Below are 22,841 nucleotides of genomic sequence, written 5' to 3' on the forward strand. Positions count from 1 at the left end.
CCTCAGTGTGTTTCTTCTGAGTTTATGTGTGCTGTTACGCTCATTTGTTCTGAAGTCTCTCAAAAAGAGACAAACAGAGTGAGCCTCAGCGCGACCTTGTATTCTGCTAACTTACTGCAATTCTCTCTGATGACGCAGTAACTCACCGCGGGGAAGAAAAAATCTTCGGTATGTCCAATGATTGTAAAGTCATTAGGTCCGTCAGACTGAAGATACTTTTGCGGTAATGTGACCAAAAATATTTAAGACCCATCGAATCCGAATTTAAGACATTTTAAGACTTTTAAGGCCTTATATTAGGAAAACGTTATTTAAGACATTTTAAGACTTTTTAAGGACCCGCGGACACCCTCCCTTGTTCTAGGTTCTTCTCTGCCTCACCCTGAGAATCCCTTGTTCTCTTTTACCACTTAAGTGTACGCATTGCAGAAGTGATTTCTTATTACAATAACATTCTCTTTTTCTTGCAGTGTGCCTTCACCTAATTCAGTTGTTGATAGTTTCACTCACAGTCTAAAAACTTCCCAGCCTAAACATCCTTTGACTGTAATGTATATCACTCTGATCTCACACTGATCTGATGCTTACAAGGCAGCAGTCAAGACAGTGAAAGGTCACAGTGAGTGAAACTAAAAACTGAAAGCATGCTGACCCCACATTCATGCTAAAACACATGCATATCTTATTATGAATGATCAGTAGCCTAGCCATAACATGAAAATACCATAGTGGCTTTAAATGCATGCCCACACATAACCAGTGTTGGGGGTAACGCGTTACAAGTAACGTGCGTTACGTAATAATATTACTTTTCCTATTTACTTTAAATCACGTTGCACTGCTGGACTCTATTTTTGCCCTGCAGAGTTAGACATGCAAGGGATGACCTAAAAGAGTGTATCTGTTATGTAAAATGTTTCTAAGCGATTTAAGGTGACATAGATGTCAAATCCCATAATTACAAAGAAACCTAAAGAGACACAATGAAAGTCTTATAGAGACTGAATATGAATTGTATTATTGTTTTTCGTTCAGTGCATTTTGCAACTCCTTTCTGTTGTAAAAAAAAAAGTTAATTGCAGTGTCCATCCAACCCCTTGTAATTTTAAGAAATCTGAATATATCAAATGTGATAACACGTACTAGTATTTCTCACAATGCCACAGCACCCTCTATAGGTCTTAAAGGTATTTGCATCACTGAAATGAAATATTTTAATTTTATAAAAAGTATTTTTCACACATTAAATAAAGGGATTTAATAATTTAAAACAATTGTTTATTTCTGCATTTCTTCTTTCTTTCTTCCTCTTCTCAAATATCATGGCAATAGATTTGCCTTGAAGTAATGGGACATACTGTACATAAAAAGATGAATAAATGAACATTGTTTAAAATATCAGTCCTGAGAATGGGAATATTATTGATCAGTAACTTCAATAGTTGCAATATGTTTTGCAGTACCTCACCCCTGTGTTTTATTCGATGTTTAAGGTCAGCAGAAACCCACAGGATATGTTTAATTTCCTCTGCATTAAAATCCTTCAGTGTTAGAAAGCTGCGACCCTTCAGGTTAACACTGTCCAGAGCTGCTTTTCCCACTCTGTAGACATAAAATACACATGATACTGTTGGAAAATTACTTGAGCATAAAAAAAAAAACTCAAATACCCTTTATAAAAAATAGTCAATAAAATAAAATTTTAAACAACATTTTTAAATTCGTATAAAAGCAGATTTTATGACTTCATAAATTAAAGGAATGGTGTATTTATATATTCAAAAATATTTTCCAAGCACAAAGATTATTTAAAATGGTTAAAAAGAAATTAGTCTAAAGAATACACGTTATGTTAAAAAGGCCATGTTATTAGCCAAATACTCTTTTATTAATTCAAATGTATCCTTGAAGTCTTTTTTCTTCAATTTTTTATGCTTAACTGATCAGCTTGTAACTTTCATTACATCCATGACTATTTAATTAATCCATTATCTGTTAAGCATAATGCAATGTAATAATTAATATTATCAATGAAAATTATTATACAATGTCACTCAAAATTTTAGACAGCAGCAAAATTTCCGACTCACCTAAAATTCCTGCTTTGGCAACATTTTGCAAATTTCAGACTAAAATATATTCTGTTTTTGAAAGCAAACATTTTACTGACATAAGTAGGCCTATGCATACAGAGCTCAAAGTGGCACAGCCAAATCAAATCATTTCCACGCGCTCCCTGCCATGCAGCATTGGGGGCGTGGCTAACGGGACGAAAAGGGGGCGGGACAAGTAACTGTGTGTGATGAGTGACAGCTCTCGTGCACGTACTCTTTTATCCCAGCCGCTTCCACAGTCCCTGCCATCGTGTGAAAAACCCCCCCGCTCTCTCTCTCTCTCTCTCTCTCTCTCTCTCTACACCTTCGTTAAAATATTCCATTAATATAATATGTTTCTTTTCTTCATTAATCAAATAACTGTAAAGTTACAACAAAGAGCAAACCCTGATTAGGTTTTTCCTTCTTTTTTCGGTTGCCAGGGTAACGTTTACTTCCGGTTCATCTGTAACTCTTCAGCAGGGAACAGCTGACAGTTCAGGAATGTCATCTGCAGAACAGAGGTGTAGGAGGTGATGACAGGAGAAACAGACACAGAAATACCAGGTAAACTGCGCCTTTATAGTGTCTATCTATCTATCTATCTATCTATCTGTCTGTCTGTCTGTCTAGTTATCTGTCTATGTAAGTATGTGTATTTTACAAGCATGTGCTTGTAAGACTCACAGTATGTGACACCATAATCATGTCTTTGAGCTCCTTGAGCATTACCCACACAGGCTATTCTGGGAAGCTGGAAGCTTTCTAAGGATTTAAACGGACCATCTTGCTGAGCGTGTGGAGGTTTGCTCTTTGCTCCATGTGAACAACTGTTACTGAGGGCATATGTTGTCCTGAACTTATATGTTTCCTTATTGCAGAAACAGGTGCTGTATTCACCTTTGGAAAGAGTAAAATAGCAAACAATGTACCCAGCAGGTTATGGCTAAAGAATGATATACCTGTGCACATCTCATGTGGACAGTCACACTCTGCCTTTGTAACAGGTTGTAATCTCTCTATATTCACCTTGTAATTTTGTAACTGTAGCTATATTTTGTAATAAAAGTCTCTTTAATTATCTCTTTTCAGAGCAGGGCCGTTTGTTTGTGTTTGGAAATAATAACAGAGGTCAGCTTGGTCTTCAAACCAAAGGACCGGTGAATAAACCAACCTGTGTTAAAGGTGAGACATAGACATGCATGCGTGCTGTTTTATAAAGATCACACTCGGTTTTCTTATTCATCTTTTTATTTGTCTACCCAGTTCTTAAAGGGGAGAGAGCTCAGTTTGTTGCCTGTGGGACTGATCACACACTCGTAAGCACCTGTATGTAAAGCTGGAGTACAAAACTTTTGTAACATTATAAATGTATTTACTGTTACTTTTAATCAATTTAATGAGTGCTTGCTGAATAAAATGATTAATCTCTAAAATAAAAAAGTCTTACTGACCCCTATCTTTTGAATAATAGCAGTTTATCACAGAATTGTGAGTAAGATGAAGTAGGTAAGTGAATATATCTGTGGGGTTTCTCCAGCACAAGGGGAAATTTTTGCAGCTGGAGGAAACAGTGATGGACAACTGGGATTGGGCCACTGTAATGACAGCGTTTCTTTCCGGCGGCTCCACCCCTTTTGTGACTATGCTCCAATCAAATTGCTCTCTGCAGGTGGCCACACCTCTGCTGCACTTACAGGTAACAATGATATGCAACTGATTCTTTTCTATACTAGATATAAACCTACTATTGTAAATACAAATGCACTGATAATTGATATGGATTTAAATAATAAATCTGTAATTTTTTTAGAGGATGGCAGGCTGTTTCTGTGGGGTGATAACTCTGTTGGTCAGCTTGGTTTGGTGAATGACAGTCACATGAGGGTCACATTAAAACTGGCTTGGAAACTTATTTCTATGCCATTTATGAATATATTTTATTCTTTTATCCTTTTCCTGACCCAGATTTTCAATCTTAAAATAAGAAAAATCCATCATAAAAATAAATTATTATAAAGTTATATTGTAAAATATTCATCATTTTAAAAGTATGATCATCTAAAGAGTGAAATAACATAAATTTAATATTTTATTGTGTGAAATAATGTGTATATTAAAGTTAAAATATATAATATATAGATATAAAGTTGAAAATAAAGTTATTTTCATATAGTTCGTGTACTACTTTACCAAGGAGCATGATGAAATATGAGACATGTGATGGGTAATGAAAACAAAGAAAAGGTAAATACAGAACACTTGTATGTGTTATTTCAAGTCAAGCTGTATATTTAAATTATTAAATTAAATGTGCAAAAGTATGAAAATATTATATAATTGTATGTGACATTCTGAATAGAAAATAAACTAATGAGAGTGTGAAAATATGTTTTGTGTGTGTGTGCGTTTCAGGAGAGCTCATCTGCACAGTTTGGCCCAGAATTTTGCAATCTTCCTCCTCCTACAACTGGCTTTACTGCACTAGCCCTGACAGACAACATCTTACAACCCAGATCTCCGACAGACACTCCTAAACGCTTCAGAACTGAAGCCTTTGTGGAATCTGCTTCTACCTCAATCACACTGCCTGCCAGGACAACGCCACGTAAATATTTTCTTATTTTCCAATTTTGTATGTTCTCCCAAGACCTCTCTTTATCCATTTATTAGCTATCCATGATTCATATATCGCTTACCGCAATTATGTATTCACTAAATATAGCTGTAAATGACCCAAAACACCAGTAAAAAACATGGTTGTCAGTAATGACCAGCTGTCTTTCTTGTGAATACAGTCACACAGATCACAAAGAATGAAGAGGACTGCCATAGTGTTGGAACATCTGAAAACAGCATATCGGACAAGGTGCACAAAAGCTGTGTCACTGTGCTCAAGATGACAAAATTAATTTTTGAAAAACTATTTATAATATGTATAATTGAGTTTAATGTATATTGTATAATTAAAGGGTGTAATGTTTGATTTGACAGACACATGAAGAGAAGCATTCTGGGATGGTGGAGAATATACCTCAACAGGCTCCACCCACCAACGTACAGGCTAGTTCTGTTTCTCATTCATCAGTGACAGAATCTCCACCATCAAGCAACCTAAAAAACAAGAAGCCCAGGTCCGGAGATCCAAAGAACCCTGCCATGGTGGAGGAACATTCTTCTGTTACAGCATCACGAAGCAAAATGCAATCCGAAACATACAAGAAAACTATCCAGAGTACAAATAATAAATCTAAAAGTCGAGCAGTAGAGGTCAGATTATTTTCAGATAGAATGTCAGATAAGGAAAAGGAGGGAAGCAGTGAAACATGCAGTACTAATATTGATCCAAGGGACGACATTTCAAAAGCAGACAAATATAGTAAAGTTCAACACGTATATTCCAGAGGTCAAGAGGTCACTGCTCTTGCTGAGATGGAGAGGAAGACCAAATCAAGGCCAACTGAAATTCAAAAGACTTTCTCCAGAAGTTCTCCAGTTCAGGAAGTTGAACAAGTTAGAACAATGCCCACAAAAGTTCAAGAGGTGCAATCTCCCAAAATCAAAGAGATGGGTATTCCAGTAGGAACTACAAAAAGGGTCAAGTCGCCAGTCAAGTTTCAAAACGTGCCCTCCGGTGCCATAGAGGTTAGCAAAGTTGAATCAACACCTCAGGCAGATGCTCAAAGAGGCATCAAGCCATCTCTTGGAAATGTTCAAGAGGTCAGATCAACACACAAGAACAGGGAAACTCAACACCAGTCAAGATTCCAGCTAAAATGCAAAGCACCCCAAAAAAAGGAAAAGAAAAGAATGATGTTGACACAGAAGAAAGCCCAAGTGAACTTACACCAAAGAAAGTGAAAAAGAAGAGATCAGATGTGGAAAGAGCCCCGATGTCAGAAACAGCACCCAAAACACCCAGTCCTCTATCAGTTTCTATACCCACACGAATATCTAAAGCAAAAAAGGGAAAACCTGTGGAGTCTAAGAACTCAAACTTCCAGCTTAAACATGCAATGCCAGCACAAGAAAAAATAGAAATCAAAAGGGAAAATGATAGTAAAATACCTCAGAACTCTGATATATCATTTCCCTCAATAAAGAACCAAAAATCAGGAGGAACTGCAGAAAAAAGCCAATCAGCTTCCAACTTGCACTCGCCCACTGATAAAGTGCTTACTGAACAGAAGCATGAATTTCCATCTATTAAAAGCTTAGCTCCAGAAAGAGACCACTCATTTTCCAGTTTATGGTCCAAAAACCAATCAGCAACCAATAAATCTTCTGCCACCAAAGAAACCGAATCATCATCTGGTAAATTATTAAGTCCATCAAGTTCATCACCACAACACAAGCAGTCACCACTAAAAGAAAATAAATTTGCCAGAAAAACAGTTGAACCTAAAGAGCCAGACAGGAAGCCACAGGCTGAGCAGAGCATTATGGGTAGTGTAGTTTCATCACTACCAGCCATGGCTATAGCAAGTGCTGCACCACTACTGATAAAAGCAGCCGAAGTTCTTTCTGAAACCCAACCAGAACCAAGTATTGAGATGTCCTCACATGCATCAATGTCCAAGGAAACATCAGGAAGCAATATCCTGCTAGAACAGGAAGTGGACCAGGACAGCACAGTTCAGGTTGTATCAGCAATTAAGGAAAGGGATGACAGCATAATCAGACAGCAGAGTGCACAAGATGAACAAAATATGCTAGTTTCAAATGAAAACGAAATGTGGGTGAATGGTGTTGTAAAAATAGAGGAAGAGGAACATGTGAAGTATAGTGAGACAGAGAGAAAGGAAGAGGGAGGTGAAAAAGAGAGACTCGCTGAGGAAGAAGATGAACTTCAGGAGGTTGGGCAGGAAGAGGAGAACAGTGCTGTTGAAGATGAAGAAGAAAGAGAGAGTAAGAATGATGAAGATAGAGGAGAGAGTGCTCAACAGGGAGAGGAGGAAAATGAAGAAGAGGGAAGTGAGGCAGCCAGAGAGGAAGAGGATGACAGCAATAGTGGACAGAGCAGCAAAAGTGAGGGAGAGATGAGTAAAGGGGAAGAAAGTGGAGATGAGACTGAAAGAGAAGAAGGAGAGCAGAGTGAGGGACAAGAGAAAGAGGAGAGTGAGGAAGGAGAAACTGATGAAAAGGAGGAAGAAGATGAAGAGAGTGCTGGTGAAGACAAAGAAGAGGAGAGGGAGAGCTGGGATGAGGGGAGTGAGAGAGGTGGAAGACGAGGAGAAAACAGATGCAGAGGAGGAGCAGGAAGGAGAGAGCAGTAATGAGAAGAAAACTGATGAACAATCTGAAAGCGACAATGATAAAAAGAATGAGAGGTCAGATGAAGAGAAAGGAGAGAGTGAAGAAAAGGATGAGAGTGAGGAAGAGGAAGAGAATGAGAAAGTGGAAGGAGAGGGAGAACAGGAAGAAAAGGGGGAAGAAGAGAGCGAAGAAGAGGATGAGGTAGGAAATGAAGATGAGGAGGAAAATCAAGAAGAAGAGAGTGATCACGAAGAGGAGGAGGAAAGCAGAGATCAGGCAAAAGAAGAGGAAGAGGAAGAAGAGAATAACGAAGAGGAAGAGGGGGTGGATGAAGAGGAAAATAATGCAGAACTGAAAGACAAGAAAGATGGGGTCACAAACAAGAGTGAAGAAGAGGAGAGTGTGAGAGAAAGAGATGAGCGACAGAATGAGGTGGAAGCTGAAGATGAGGAAAAAATGTCAGAGACAGATGGAGATGAAGACAGAAAAACAAGAAGGGAAAGAACAGATTGAGGAAGAGGACGGAGAAAAAGAAGAGGACAAAAAAGAAGGGGAAATGGATACAGCTGAAGAGAAGTTTAGAGAAGAAGAGCATCTTGACATTTTGGAGACACGGGAAACAGAGAGAGGAGATGAAGATGATGAGACAGACAAACTGAATGAAATGGAGGAAGAAAATAATGAGGAAGAAAGTGGACATGAGGAAGAAGCAGAAGATGAAAAAATAGACCAGAAGGAAGAGAATAAAACAACAGAGAGAAGTCAGAGGAAACAGAGAGAAACTAATGAAGAAGAAGAGGAGGGAGGTGACGAAGTAGAAGAGGAGGAGGAAGAAACAGAGCAGAAAAAAAAGAATATAAAAACAAAGAAAAACAGAAGGAAACAGAGAGAAACTAATGAAGAAGAAGAGGAGGGAGGTGACGAAGTAGAAGAGGAGGAGGAAGAAACAGAGCAGAAAAAAAAGAATATAAAAACAAAGAAAAACAGAAGGAAACAGAGAGAAACTAGTGAAGAGGAAGAGGAAGAAGAGAGTGAGGAAGAGGAGGAAGAATCTGAGCAGGAAGAAAAGAATATAAAAACAGAAAAACAGGAGGAAACAGAGAGAATCTAGTGAAGAGGAAGAAGAACAGGAAGAAGAGAGTGAGGAGGAGGAGGAGGAGGAAATAGAGCAGAAAGAAAAGAATATAAAAATAGAAACAAGTGAAGAGGAAGAAGAACAGAGTGAAGGTGATGAAGAGGAAGAGGAGGAAGAAGAAACAGAGCATAAAGAAAATAATAATAAAAAAGATAAACATGGAAGCGATGAGGAAGAAGAACAGGAAGAAGAGGAGGAGGAAGAAACGGAGCGGAAAGGAGAATATAAAAACTGAGAAAAATGAGAGGAAACAGAGAGAAACTAGTGAAAAGGAAGAAGAACAGGAAGAAGAGACTGAGGAAGAGGAGGAGGAAGGGGAAGAACAAGAAGGTGAGGAGGAAGAGGAAGAGGAAGAGGAAGAAAAAAACAAAAAAGTACCAAAGCAGAGAGCCAAACCAGATGCGTTACCTCCGTGCAGACAGACAAATGCACAGAGAGATAGACAGAAGACATCAACAGAATGTTAAAGGGCAAACAGATAGTGGTGCTCAGGACCCTCAGTTCTGGAACAATGTCCTACCACAGTATCTTAACCTTAAATGATCCCAAAGTGTGCAGCACACTACAAACACAGAGACCACCCTGAACATCTGCCTGTTTATGGAGAGTTCACAGGCCTTGACATTTGAAAAGTGTTGTGGATCAGTTCTTTAAACAGGGAAACACAAAATGTGGTTGATGGATGTTGGAGAAGTTAACGTATTGTATTCTGATTTAGTATAATATACATCCTTTAAAGGGCTGGTTGTTACTTATGTCTTTATGGGGATTCTTGAATATCAAGTGCCTTGACTGAAATTATTCCAATCATATTCAGTTATATATTGTCATAGTGTTTATATGAATGTTAATTTTCAAGCGCAAATGCGTGAAGTATTTATTTCTGTGAACACAAAGTAATAAACCACTGCTTTGGTGAAATTTTTTTGTTACTGTTCTATTGACATTCCTTTTCCAAGACCTGGTCTGTCATTAACAGCATACCAGACTTACTGTAAATGATTGCTGCAATTTAAAAGGGCAAGAGAACAGACAGTCACGCACCTACATACTATGATTTAACTGTAAAGTTAATAAGATTTTGCTCTCAAGAGCTGTTGCTAAAGAAAAGAAAAAGTGTGTTGGTTTCTTTAGTGAAGAAATTATGAAGTACAATGTCCTCTCACTCTGGATTTTGAGGTGTTTAGCTGTAGGCCTATAAGGCTCTTAGATGGATTAAACTATTACACTCTACCTAAATCTCAAATTCTATAATAGATCTCATAATCTCATAATGAACCAAAAAACTCCTACAAGAAGAATTCTGAATTGATCTCCAAAATTAAATCATGAATAATAAAAAGGCAATTTAGCTGTGAATTAAGTGTCCCACTTTTAGCCTACTTTTTGGTGTCGCTGTAATAAACACTCATAACAGTGCCATACACAGTTTATTCATGTAGAGCCAACTGTCCACGCGCCGTTCTGTGCGCACACTCGCGCTGGATGAAGAGCTCTCGTATTTCTGGAGAGGAGGCGGGATCGGGCTTGTGCTCTTGATTCTCGCCTAGGAATGCACCCGAGGTGTCCCAGCAGCTCCTGGACTTCCTAAAGATGGACAACTGGATGTGTGTGTATATGATAGTGGGACTTCAGCTGTCCGGGAGTTTCGCGTATGACGGTAAGAGACCCATCCAAACGGTTCCTGTTGAGTCCCGCGCTGTGAGCTTTGATAAGTCAAAATGTGTTTGTTGAGCAAGACTGATTAAACTAATGCAGAGTTAAGCAAACACCAGAATGAATAAAGTGTTTGTGCGTCTATGAGTTTTCCCATGCTGTTTCTGCTAGCTTTCCTGTATTAGGCACAGTAGGCTATATTACAACAGAGCTCAGAGTGTTTACGTGGACGCTTTTGGGGCTGTTTGGTGGGGGGGTGTAAGTTCCCTAAATCCAGGGAAAATACACTGAACTCTTTCATATGAAAGGCACTGATGACTTGTCACCACTAGGACACTGCGCTCCCGGACGATCTGCTCAATACTGTTGAGTCTGACACATCTTTTGAATGCATCGTCTTTAAAGAGTCTGTGATTAATGACATAAATAATGTAACGTCTTCTGGAAGTGGGTCAGCAGTGTGTCTCAACAAAGCGATGGGATGACTGTCAGAATTTGCAATATTTCCAAAGAAGCAGACATGTCCAGTCTTAAAGCTATATATAGCTATATACTATATATAGTATATAATAGCTATATATAGCTATTATTTCTCATTCATTGAGAGTATATGATATTTGAATAATTTAGATCATTTTAATCTTTAATACCATGCACATTTAAAAACTCTCCTTCATAAACTGGATATTATTTACCATGCAGCAATCCGCTTTGTGACTGGAGCTTCATTTAACACTCACCATTGCCACTTGTACTCTTTATTGAACTGGTCTTCTCTTCATTCTCGTAGACAAATTCATTGGTTTCTGTTCATTTATAAAACTCTTATCGGGAAAACGCCATTATATTTACAGTCACTTCTTAATATTCATAATACAAGTCATAATCTGCGCTCTAGTAGTTTCATTAATTTCTACATACCTAAAGTCCGTACGTCCTTTGGTCGTTGCTCTTTTCAGTTTTCTGTTGCATATGATTGGAATCATCTGCAACAGACTTTAAAGCTTAGTTCATTTATCTCGCTCTCTTCCTTTAAAAATTTAATTCAGTCAATAGTACAAGACCATTGTACTTGTTTTTAGTTATCTGTTTGTTTTTATATGTTATTGTTTACAATTGTGTTATTTGTAACTTTATTATGTTTTTTATTGTATTGTACCTGCTTTTTATGCTGCCTCTTGGCCAGGTCGTCATTGTAAATGAGAAATGGTTCTCAACTGACTTACCTGGTTAAATAAAGGTTAATAAATAATAAATAAATAAATTTAAAATTAACAGTATATTAATTAACCTCTCATTTAGATCATTCTGATCTTTAATACCTTACACATTCATAAATGACCAGTTTCCTCATTATCCTCTAAGTTAGCAAGATAGGGACTGTACATATAATAATTTTTAAGTGCCTACTTAAGAGGATAATATTTCTTCTTGATTGTGTTGTTGAGTCATTTGGAGGCCAAGTCAAATCTCACATCTCAAATAAATTGCTCACTTAAGTCTCAAGTCAACAGAATAAAATATTAATCATCAAAATTTGATACAGTGACATTGGATTTACATTACAGAAATTCTGCATGCAAAATCTGGATCAACTAGTAATAAATCATCAGGCATGTTAATATGCTGGTGTTGTGCTGTCCCTCAGGCTTTGTCACACTGCTACATAGCTATGTCTACCTCTGCCAGAATGATTTTTATTTTTTCATCTTCAGTTAGCATGGGGTCTGGATCAGATTTTTGGAAATATGACTCTGATGTTTTGATATTTTTCACATTTTAGGGGGAAAAACATCTTTTTGTGTTCAGAGCTGGAGGCTATGTCCACATTTCCATTGCCAGATATGGTTGCTTGATGCCTGATGTGTATGCAGCCTCATGTCACATATTCAGCTAAATCATAAGATCTTTTAGTTTAGTTTAGTTTAGTTTATTTATTTATAAAGCACATTTAAAAACAACAGGAGTTGCAAGCAAAGTGCTGTACAACAAATATAAAACAAAGTAAAAAAACATACCCAATCAAGACAAACAAAGGGACAAATACAATTTTACACCCTCAAACAGAATTAAAACATACAGAATAAAAATGAGTTTTCAAAGAGGATTTAAACATAGAAATAGAAGGGGATCTTATGTGGAGGGGAAGACTGTTCCAGAGCCTAGCAGCTGCCACGGCAAAAGTTTTAAAATGTGAACGAGGGACTAAGAGAAGAAATTGACTAGGTGACCGAAGAGATCTAGAGGTGGAATGCAGAATGAGGAGATTACAAATATACTGGGGAGCACAACCATGTAAAGCTTTAAATACAAAGAGCAAAATCTTAAAATCAACACGGAGGTGTTTGTAGCATTTTAATCTGGTTTATATTTGTATCAGGCTGGTAAGGGGGCTCGTTTTGGAGTATGTTGTGTATATTAGTAAGAACAAAAAGTACACTTTGCTTCCAGAAAACATTGTTTATATTCCAGCGGAAGTTTGTATCAGGCTGGTAAGGGGGCTCGTTTTGGAGTATGTTGTGTATATTAGTAAGAACAACAAGTACACTTTGCTTCCAGAAAACATTGTTTATATTCCAGCGGAAGCAGAATAAATCCCTTCAAACCTTTGGTTTCTCTGTCCAAGATTTTTTTGTTTAGAGAATTCATTAAAAAAGCAAAGAGCCTTGCTTGGACTCGCTCAGACACGTGAACTTCCTGTGCTGCTGGAAACACAATTCAAGAAGCTGCAGAGATGCATGTGTTTTGGTTGTGTGAACTAATTGCTAAATTACCAATTCATCTTCATTTCGAGGACCGTTAGAGTTAATCACGACTGGAAATACGACAGTAAAATGTTAACTGTGTGAGGTTGTGGCTCATGCCATTGGGTTTTAGGTTGTGGTTGTGGTCCAGAAGTCAATTTGTAAATGCACTGGAGGTCCAATTTATGAGTACAACAGATCGTCAGACTCACATATTGGCTTTATTTGCATGTGTAAAGTAAACGTCAGTAAAATAAATGACGTTTTACAACATTTCGTTTTTTTTTTTTTTATTCACAAAGACTGGGTGGCTATTTGTGTTTGTGTATTTTATGGCCTTGTGAACACAAACACAGACTCATGCTGGCTAAAACATGAACACATGTTACAAGATTAAGACACTGTCCTGACTTGAGAACTAATATCAGTGAATTGCATGTGCTTTTATGTAGTTGTAAAATACCCACATACTCAAACGTGAATTATTCAAACTGTCTGAACTAATTGTTTTGACTAACGTGATAAATCAGTAGCTCTATTTACAAAAATCTTTTAAGTGAGCTAGCTTGTTGCATATGAGAGAAAAAAGATCATAAGTTTAGAATTTGACCCTGTTGTTGTGGCTTTATTTAAACATTGATGTAAAACCATCGGAAAGTTCATCAAGACAAACTTTAATAGATCTGGATGTTTGCTAGAGAACTGTTATTGTGCTAAGGTGTTCTGGACGATTGATAGGCCATTGTGCGGTGGCTGATAGTTGGATAAGAACATAATTAGTCTGTACCTGACTGTAGAATGAGGTTAACTAACTTCCACACACATAGGAGTCGTGAATCTGTGAGGCTGGAACTGTTGCAGACACTGAACATAGGGGGGCCTAAGGGATCTTACTTTCTGATGACTAATGACTGCAGAACGTCCATCCAAGAGTGAGCCGTTTTTAAGCTAAACATTGCAGAAGTTGTGAAATCTTTAGTGATCCTCAGGACTGGTGTAAAACAGTAGGTGCTGCAGAAGCTATATGGTTTAGTTACCATAAAGTTTTCTTAAGTGGAAACTCCCTATTTATACGTGTGTGTGTGTGTGTGTGTGTGTGTGTGTGTGTGTGTGTGTGAGAGAGAGCGAGAGAGAGAGAGAGAGAGAGAGAGAGAAACTGAGCCAAGTCAATGAGTATTCTGGGTTACACAACGTTCTGCTGAGCTTAACAGAATGGAACAGGAAAACTTATCTGCCATATGGAGCAAACACACACACCTACACACATGATCTCTGTGGAGTGTTTTCCATGATAGAAGTTGGAAAACTGTGGTCCTGTCATGATTCGCCTCTAGCTCTGCATTAACATTGTGTGTATGTGTGTGTGTGTGTGTGTGTGTGCTGAGTCTCTTGAGTTCTTGTTACTGCATCAGAGGGAGCTTTGATCTAACTTGCTGTGTGATCTGCCATCCACACACTTACACACACACAAGAGACAAAAGAACAGAACTAGAGGGAATAAAAAAGCGAATCAGAATCAATTTATATGCACTGAATGCAGGCTCTTGTTTTTTGTGTTTGATCCCAGTCTAAGAGGGCAATCTGTGGGTAATGGAGTTTTCCATGTTTTTTGAAGCTGGCCTTGTTTTAAGTTTCTGGATCACTTACTTTCAGATTGCAGTAAGTACAAGTCACAGAATTAGATGGAATAGAACGCCGAAACCTATTTCTGTTGGAGAACATTAATTTTCTGCAGCATGGTTGATGGAAGTTGAAATCACACGTTGACTGTTGTAAAAGAGCTTCTGTCATGACATTCAAAGTAAATAAGCAATGTAAAATTAGCAGCTACTAGTCTGATCTCTGAATGAAGCCATGCCAATATCTATTCCATCTAGTCCTTCCATGCAAAGCATGTTATCCTAATATAGTGTTATATGTTATTTTATGTGGCTGCCATTTTCACTGCATCGCCATGTGACACACTGTAATTCATTACATTACCTGCAGGGGTCATTGTTGTATTTCATGCCATGCCATAAATGCAACAAACCCAGATTTCAGATGTTAGCGATGTAAGCCTCAGAGTAAAAAATAAATTAATAATAATACAAATATAATAGCAAGAAAGTTTGGAAAAGGAAATACACTCACATTTATAAAGTTAAAAAGGTCACACTGCTAAAGATAAAAAAAAAGAACAAGAAAAGATATAAAGTTACAAAATGATAAATAAATACAAATAGGGGTCGGTAAGATTAAAGGAAATATTTTAACATATAAAAATATATATTTTTTAAATATTACTAAAAATATATTAATATTGTAAAATATTATTACATTTTAAATGAACTCTTTTCTATTTAAAATGTAATTTATTCCTGGGATGGAAAGCTGAATTTTCAGCATCCAGTCTTCAGTGTCACGTGATCCTTCACAGATCATTTGAATATGCTGATTTGGTGTTCAAATAATATTTTTTATTATTATCAATCCTGAAAACAGTTCTCTTGAACTCTTGAACAGACTTTTGAATGGTAGTGTATACAATTACACATTTTTATTCTGAGGTTTCCATATGTTAGCAAACTGAACTAAAAAATAATACAACAAGATATTACAACAAAAACCAAACTGTGGTTTGCTGTGTTCTAATTTTTTTTTAAATATTACTAAAAATATATTAATATTGTAAAATATTATTACATTTTAAATGAACTCTTTTCTATTTAAAATGTAATTTATTCCTGGGATGGAAAGCTGAATTTTCAGCATCCAGTCTTCAGTGTCACGTGATCCTTCACAGATCATTTGAATATGCTGATTTGGTGTTCAAATAATATTTTTTATTATTATCAATCCTGAAAACAGTTCTCTTGAACTCTTGAACAGACTTTTGAATGGTAGTGTATACAATTACACATTTTTATTCTGAGGTTTCCATATGTTAGCAAACTGAACTAAAAAATAATACAACAAGATATTACAACAAAAACCAAACTGTGGTTTGCTGTGTTCTAATACATCCACTCACAATACAAATGATTCTAGCTGAGCTGAATCTGAAATTCTGCGGTAATGCCAACTCTTTCTCGCTTTTGCTGTCCTAAACTGTTTTGCAGGCTCTGGATACTGGCCATACACTGATGATGAAGATGTGCGATACACAGGTGAACACACGCAAGGACATACTACATTAAATGCACATATTGATCTCAAAAACTCATTACACAGAACTTAAACCCATCTTCTCTCAGTAAAGCACTCTTACCACATCATAACACATGAGCGCTGCTGTCAGAACACATTCATTCACAACACAGAGGACACTACATCTCTGACTGCCTGCTTAGGCCTCAGGCCTCTGATTGCTTCCTCTTCTTCTGTGGCTGTGCTACTTTATCTGTGTTCATGTTTCTCCATGCATGTCTGGATGATGCCAGTTATCAAGGTAAGTTTATAAGATTGTGTTTTATGTGTGTTTTGGTATGACTCAGTGTCTTTCTTCAGTGTATTTGCGTACGTGTGTGATAACGTGTGTCTCTTTCTAGGCGTTCCATGGTGTGCTCCAGTGAAAATCAAACATGGTCACGTCAGCTGCCAGACACCTCGCGGAGAACGTTATAAGAATGTTCTGGGAACTCGCTGCAAGATCCGCTGTAAGACGGGCTACGAGATGCACGGCAGCAGCGAGATCCTCTGTATGGCCAGCAAACAGTGGTCAGGAAACTACGCTTGCAGAGGTCTGACGTTGACAATCACATAACTCAGTTATAAGATCATATTGCATATGAATGCTGACTCACTTCAATGATTAAGATGAATTAGTGCATATTCAGTTCTATATTTTATTGCAGTCATTTTGCAAACGTTACATAATCACACATTTTTGTTATTTTTATTTACTTTTTATTGTTTGCTCATTTACACTACCATTTAAAAGTACATTAAAAGGGCTTGGTAACATATTTGAATGTTTTAAAAATAAGTCTCTAATGCTCACCAATGCTGTATTTATTTGATTAATATACTGTAAAAACAGTAATATTGTGAATTTAAAATAATTTAATTTAAAATAACAGTTTTCTGTTAATATATTTTAAAATGTAATTTATTCTTTTGATGGCAAAAACAAATTTTCAGCAGCCATTACTCCAGTCTTCAGTGTCACATGATCCTTGAGAAATCATTCTAATGTGCTGATTTGGTGCTCAAGAAACATTTCTAACTATTGTTGCATAATATTTTTGTCGGAAACTGTGATTCTTTGATGAATTTTCTGGATTCTTTGATGAACAGCAAATTCAAATGAACACAATTATTTGAAATTTCCTTACTCTCACTGTTGATCAGTTTAATGCGTTCTTGTTGAATAAAAGTATTATTTTATTAAAAAAATTAAAAATACTTAAAAAGACCCCAAACTTTTGAACAGTAGTGTATTTTTTTAAATTATGATTTCTATATTAGTAATTGGTAAACTTACAATTATTTTTCAAATTTGCTTTATTATATACATTTTTATTATTGATTATGTTGATTAGCAAATTGCAGTTTCATTCATTTGTTTAGCCATGTGCTGAAAGTTTGATTGCTTTATTTATTTTTATCAATTAATTTACTGATTCTCAGTTGATTTTTGTTTTTTATTTCTTAATTTATGAATTCCTCAAATGATTATTAAGGGTCACAGTTGGATCCTCAAACCTGAAGGCATCTCAAGACAACTTAGCACTACTCACAACCAGCCACATGTCGATCAGCAGCTGTATGACACATGGTTTGATTTGGATTGACAGCAGTGATTGTCCATTGATAACCAATTTTCACCAGGGCATGAATTATGTTTACAGAGGTCCGCTGCCCTAAACTGGCCATGCCATCTAACGGAGGTTATAAGTGTTCAGACGGATCGTACTTCAATTCCCGCTGCCAGTTTTTCTGCTCACCAGGATACACGCTTCGAGGAGACCACAGCGCCACCTGCCAAAGCAGCAGAACGTGGAGCGGCGGCAACAGTGTGTGCGTGGGTGGGTTAAATAGTCATTGAGCACTCATTATTCTTTATTTACAGATATGGATCCATGACATAGTATTTAGGCATTAAAGGTGTTTTCTGTTTCAGATGTGGATCCCCCAATTTTTAAGTGTCCTAATATAAAGGAGAAGACCGCTGAACCAGGAAAACTCACCGCCAAAGTGACTTGGGACACACCAGAGGGAAAAGACACAGCAGACGGCATCCTGACAGAGTCAGTGGAGCAGTTTTATCCTCAACATATATGAAAGTAACCATGGCAATGGGCAAATTCAGTTCAAATTCAGGTCTTTATGCTAAAATATTTGACCGCTCAATGCCACAATTGAGAATTGAGTAATTTCTAGCTGAATTCACATTGAAATCTAATCAGTCTAATATATCTAATCCAGACTGTTGTGAGAAAGAGACTGTTTATTTGTGTTGTAGTGTTATACTTAAAGGAAAGCCATCAGGCTCACACTTTCCAGAAGGGAATCATAAATTATCATACACTGTGTTTGACCGTGCTGAGAACAAGGCGACCTGCAGGTTCAATGTTCGAGTGAGAGGTGAGTTCTTTTGAAACTAGCTTTCTAAGCTACCAGTTACTCATGTTTTAAGAAGTTAAAATGCAGTCAAGCAGTTCTTTAAAAGTGCTTAGTTAAACTATGAGCATCTAAGAAATGTTAGCTACAAAACCTCTGAAGCTTTTGAAATTTGGCAACATCTATTTAAATATACACTACTGTTCAAATATTTGTGGTCGGTAAGATTTGTTAATGCTTTTTGTTAAGTCTCTTATGCTCACTTTTATTTCACTTGGTTTGAGTTGAACAGTAATGTTTTGAAATATTACACTTTAAAACAACTGTTTCTATTTTAATATATTTGAAAATGTCATTTATTCTTGTGATGGCAGAGCTGAATTTTTAGCAGTCATTACTCCAGCCTTGTGTGTCACATGATTTTTCAGAATTTTTTTCCGATATGCTGATGTGCTGCTCAAAAAATGTTTCTTCTTTTTATCAATTTTGAAAACAGTTAAGCGGCTTAATATTTTAGTGGAAACTGTGATAAATTATTTTCAAGACTCTTTGAAGAATAGACAGTTCAAGAGAGCATCATTTATTTGAAATGGAAATCTTTTGTAACATTATACATATATTTACTGTTACTGTAATGTGTCAGTTTTATGCATCCTTGCTAAATGAATGTAAAGTTCTTTCAAAAAAATCGTCCAAAATTTTGAGCAATAGTGTAGCTATCAGATTATATAATGTAGGCAACTGAAAAAGCTGAATCATTTTGAAAACAGGTAAACTACTCTTACATTACTAAAAAATGTCATTAGTTTATTTAGTTGCAGAACATTGCATAATATGCTGGCATTGACACACAACGTGTGTGTTGTGTGCATGTTGCAGTGCGTCGCTGTACTCCTCTCTCTGTCCCTGACAATGGCTGGATGAAATGTGACAGTGCTGGTGATAATTACGGGGCCACGTGTGAATTCCGCTGTCTGGGCGGCTACGAGCTCAGGGGCAGCGCTGCCAGAGTCTGCCAGTTTAACATGGAGTGGTCTGGCCTGGAGACTTCCTGTGCTCGTACGGAAAAAAACACATTAACACCTCACAAACACCTGCAATCGGCTTAGAGGAATTCCTTGCATTATACATTATACCTCTTTATATGTAAGATTACATAGCATTCCTGAAAGAATTATGCTGCTGATTCAGGTAAAATATTCAAATTTAATATTGAAGGCAGATTGTTAGAATAAACGATGGCAGAATTTTCATGACAGAATTATTTATGTTATTCTTCTGAGATTAAACCTCAGAATTCATGTAAAATTCATGATCTTGCTCTTCCTGTCCTGCCCTCTGGTGAATAACATCGTAATCATTTGTTTTATTAAAAGCCATGAATATTAATGTTGGTGTGCGATCTGCTGCTGCATTACTGGACCAGTTCTATGAGAAACGCCGCGTTCTGATCATCTCTGCCCCCTCAGCTGCCAATCACTACTACAGATTCCAGATGACTAATTTACAGGTACAAGATCAATATCTGCCTTTTTATTCTGTATATATTATTTGTGTGTGTGCTATCTATCTATCTATCTATCTATCTGTCTGTCTGTCTGTCTGTCTGTCTGTCTGTCTGTCAGTCAGTCAAACTGAGACAGACTAAATCCAGAAGAACTGTAGCAACATCTCCAAGATGCTTCAGGAAACCTACCTGCAAAGCTACCTGAAAAACTGTGCAAGTGCACCAAAAGCTGCTTTAAACGCACACAAATGTTGATTTAATTTAGTTAATAGAAGTTGATTGATAAAGGAAATCTATTTATGACATTATTTTTACAGCATCCGCTGGCTGTTGGCAGACTCCTTGCGCAAACAAAAATCTCACTGGATTATTACAATTAATGGCAAAATGAATGTTTGGAAATGTAAACTGATATTTCCTACTGACACACTACAGCAAAAGATAGAAATAACTGACTTAAAACCATTTTTTAGCTGGTGAAAATACTAGTGTTCTAATCATTTTGGCCACCACTGTAATATTAAGATGTACGATTATATTTTAATATAGAAATGATTGTAAGATTCATCTGTTATATAAATAGAGAGAGAGAGAGATGAATGATGTTACAATACTTTGTAAGATTATACATATATAAGCAACTAAAATGGAATGATCTGTATTGTGTGTGTGTGTGTGTGTGTGTGTGTGTGTGGTTCAGCATGCCCAGTGTGGTCTGGACTTGAGACATGTGACCGTGATTGAGTTGGTGGGTGTTTATCCAGCTCAGATCGGCCGCATCAGACACAGACTCATCCCTCCAGGACTGGCTCTACAACTCAGGTACTTCATTACTATATTTCAGTCACTAACAACACTTACAATGATAATACTCAGGGCGGTCCTTAGCTGACGCTGGGCCCGGTGCGCGGTAGGGAGCGGGGCCCCCCTCGGTCCGTTCGCCGCGGGACCCCCTCAAAGCGTGGGGCCCGGTGCGACCACACCAGTTGCACCGCCTAAAGGACGGCCCTGATAATACTTACAATGATATACAACACTACTTTGTATTTCAACTTGTAGTGAATTTATCCCAATAGTAAACAGTGTGTTTTGTTTGTGTGGGGCAGGTTGCTGCTGCAGCTGTCTCAAAACTCATTTAGCATGGTGCTGCTGGACAAACAGGGAGTGGATAAGCAGCGCTACACTTTCCCCATCACAGCAGCAGAGATCTTTACCACCATTGACACGTTTCCCCTCCGCACCGAGGAGGCCATACTACAGAAAGAGGCTGGACAGAGCTGCTAGATGTATATACAGTACACACTTTTACACATCTGTTATAAAGCTACCAACCAAACTACAAGAGAGAGTCTGGATAGAGCTGCTACATCTTATCACATATTAAAAACGTACATACATGCACACACATCTCTAAATATGAGTCTCTGTTGTTTGTCTTTTTTATGATGCTCTAATCTATTTTATTTGTCTGGTGTTTCTATTTATGTCAGAGTGGACGGTCTACTTTTCTTAAGAAATACTGTCAAAGCAATATTAATGCAATAAAGGCCTGTTTGATGATTGACATTTGAGAGCATGGGACTCAGCTTTCTTAAAATGCCAGTCATGTTTATCTTGGCTCCCTGGTTTGTTAAATAAATATGCTCAAATTGAATTGAGTACAATAGAGTTATGATAAATATGTTTTCAATTTATTATGTATGGAATGACGTATAAATGTCACAGTGGTAAAAAAGGGAGAAGGCTAACATTATTGAAAGTATTTTGGTGTAGGGTTTTATTAAAATTTCTTATAAGAATGATATATTAAGTATATTTTTTATTTATCTGTTTATTAATATTTAAAAGCTTTTGTAAGTCAGTGGAAGCTATTTTGTTGCCATGTGAAAAACTAGAAATGTTCATGACTCTTGTAGACCACTGTGGATATTTTTTTTTACACATCTTTATATACAAGTAAAGAGGGCAAAGTATATAAAGTGACCTTTTTGTCACATAGTAAAAGGAAAAATGTTGAGATAAAAAAAAAAAAAGACAAACAAATCTGCGTATTAGAATGATTTCTGAAGGATCATGTGACACTGATGACTGGAGTAATGACTGCTGAAAATTCAGCTTTGCTATCACAGAAATAAATTAAATTTAAAAAAAAATCAAAACAGAAAAGTTATTTTAAACTGAAATAATATTTCGCATTTTTACTGTATTTTTGATCAAATAAATGCAGCCATGGTGAGCAGAAGACATCTTTCAAATAATATATATAAACATATCTATGTTTGTGTGCAAGTGTGTATGTAGAAAGAGTGAGAAATATAGAAAACTGCAAATAATAATTAAGGCGAGAGAAAAAAAGAGAGAGAAATGAATCGGCAACAGTTGTTTAATAATAGTTTATTCTCTTTCTGAAGAAGATAAAGTACAGTACAGTACAGAACAGTCCTAAACACTTTCTTCCTGATGAGAGAGTGGAAACAGCACACATACACCAAACATGCTGTGAATCAAACAGCTTCAGACAATATTAGACATGATAACACTTGGATGTCAAACATTGAGCCATATACATGCCACAAAATCTCTCAATTTATTAAACAGTAAGTTGTCTATAAGGTCTATTCACTTGACTGATGCTAACAAAAGTATTACAGGTGCATCTCAATAAATTAGAATGTCGTGGAAAAGTTCATTTATTTCAGTAATTCAACTCAAATTGTGAAACTCGTGTATTAAATAAATTCAATGCACACAGACTGAAGTAGTTTAAGTCTTTGGTTCTTTTAATTGTGATGATTTTGGCTCACATTTAACAAAAACCCACCAACTCACTATCTCAACAAATTAGAATACTCCATAAGACCAATAAAAAAAAGTTGAGATAGTGTATTGGTGGGTTTTTGTTAAAT

The 22,841-nt window shown here is 36.8% G+C and overlaps 2 protein-coding genes and 1 long non-coding RNA gene across 5 annotated transcripts; 2 read left to right on the forward strand and 1 right to left on the reverse strand.

Moving 5' to 3' along the window:
- Window positions 1-1,298: 1,298 nt before the first annotated feature.
- LOC107748225 (uncharacterized) lies at window positions 1,299-2,228 on the reverse strand. Its single transcript, XR_001640897.1, has 3 exons — window positions 2,091-2,228; window positions 1,464-1,602; window positions 1,299-1,357 (listed from the first exon to the last, which is right to left on the reverse strand). It is a non-coding gene; the product is annotated as an uncharacterized LOC107748225 (long non-coding RNA).
- Window positions 2,229-2,344: 116 nt separating this feature from the next.
- On the forward strand, window positions 2,345-9,366 carry LOC107748220 (golgin subfamily A member 6-like protein 22). The gene is given in 16 exon segments (XM_074560209.1): window positions 2,345-2,660; window positions 2,975-3,100; window positions 3,186-3,278; window positions 3,360-3,422; window positions 3,634-3,792; window positions 3,907-3,980; window positions 4,509-4,701; window positions 4,892-4,962; window positions 5,088-5,807; window positions 5,810-7,311; window positions 7,313-7,751; window positions 7,819-8,163; window positions 8,380-8,418; window positions 8,420-8,697; window positions 8,699-8,935; window positions 8,937-9,366. Coding segments are annotated over 16 exon segments (4,461 nt in total). The 5' UTR covers window positions 2,345-2,629; the 3' UTR covers window positions 9,028-9,366.
- Window positions 9,367-9,963: 597 nt separating this feature from the next.
- Window positions 9,964-21,571, forward strand: LOC107748210 (sushi repeat-containing protein SRPX-like). 3 transcript variants are annotated; one of them, XM_016562925.1, is made up of 10 exons: window positions 9,964-10,144; window positions 15,986-16,033; window positions 16,415-16,606; window positions 17,717-17,893; window positions 17,989-18,115; window positions 18,331-18,452; window positions 19,308-19,487; window positions 19,805-19,938; window positions 20,636-20,757; window positions 21,042-21,571. In XM_016562925.1, exons 1-10 carry the CDS (start codon window positions 10,078-10,080, stop codon window positions 21,217-21,219), a joined length of 1,347 nt encoding a protein of 448 aa, XP_016418411.1. In that variant the 5' UTR covers window positions 9,964-10,077; the 3' UTR covers window positions 21,220-21,571. The 3 variants fall into 3 exon arrangements, with proteins under 3 accessions (XP_016418411.1, XP_016418413.1, XP_016418414.1); XM_016562928.1 differs by having other exon boundaries at window positions 10,101-10,144; window positions 15,986-16,314; XM_016562927.1 differs by lacking the exon at window positions 15,986-16,033.
- The last annotated feature ends 1,270 nt before the right edge of the window (window positions 21,572-22,841 follow it).

This window comes from Sinocyclocheilus rhinocerous, unplaced genomic scaffold, assembly GCF_001515625.1.
Source record: "Sinocyclocheilus rhinocerous isolate Xijiao unplaced genomic scaffold, SAMN03320098_v1.1 scaffold5064, whole genome shotgun sequence".
In the NCBI taxonomy this organism is placed as follows: domain Eukaryota; kingdom Metazoa; phylum Chordata; class Actinopteri; order Cypriniformes; family Cyprinidae; genus Sinocyclocheilus; species Sinocyclocheilus rhinocerous.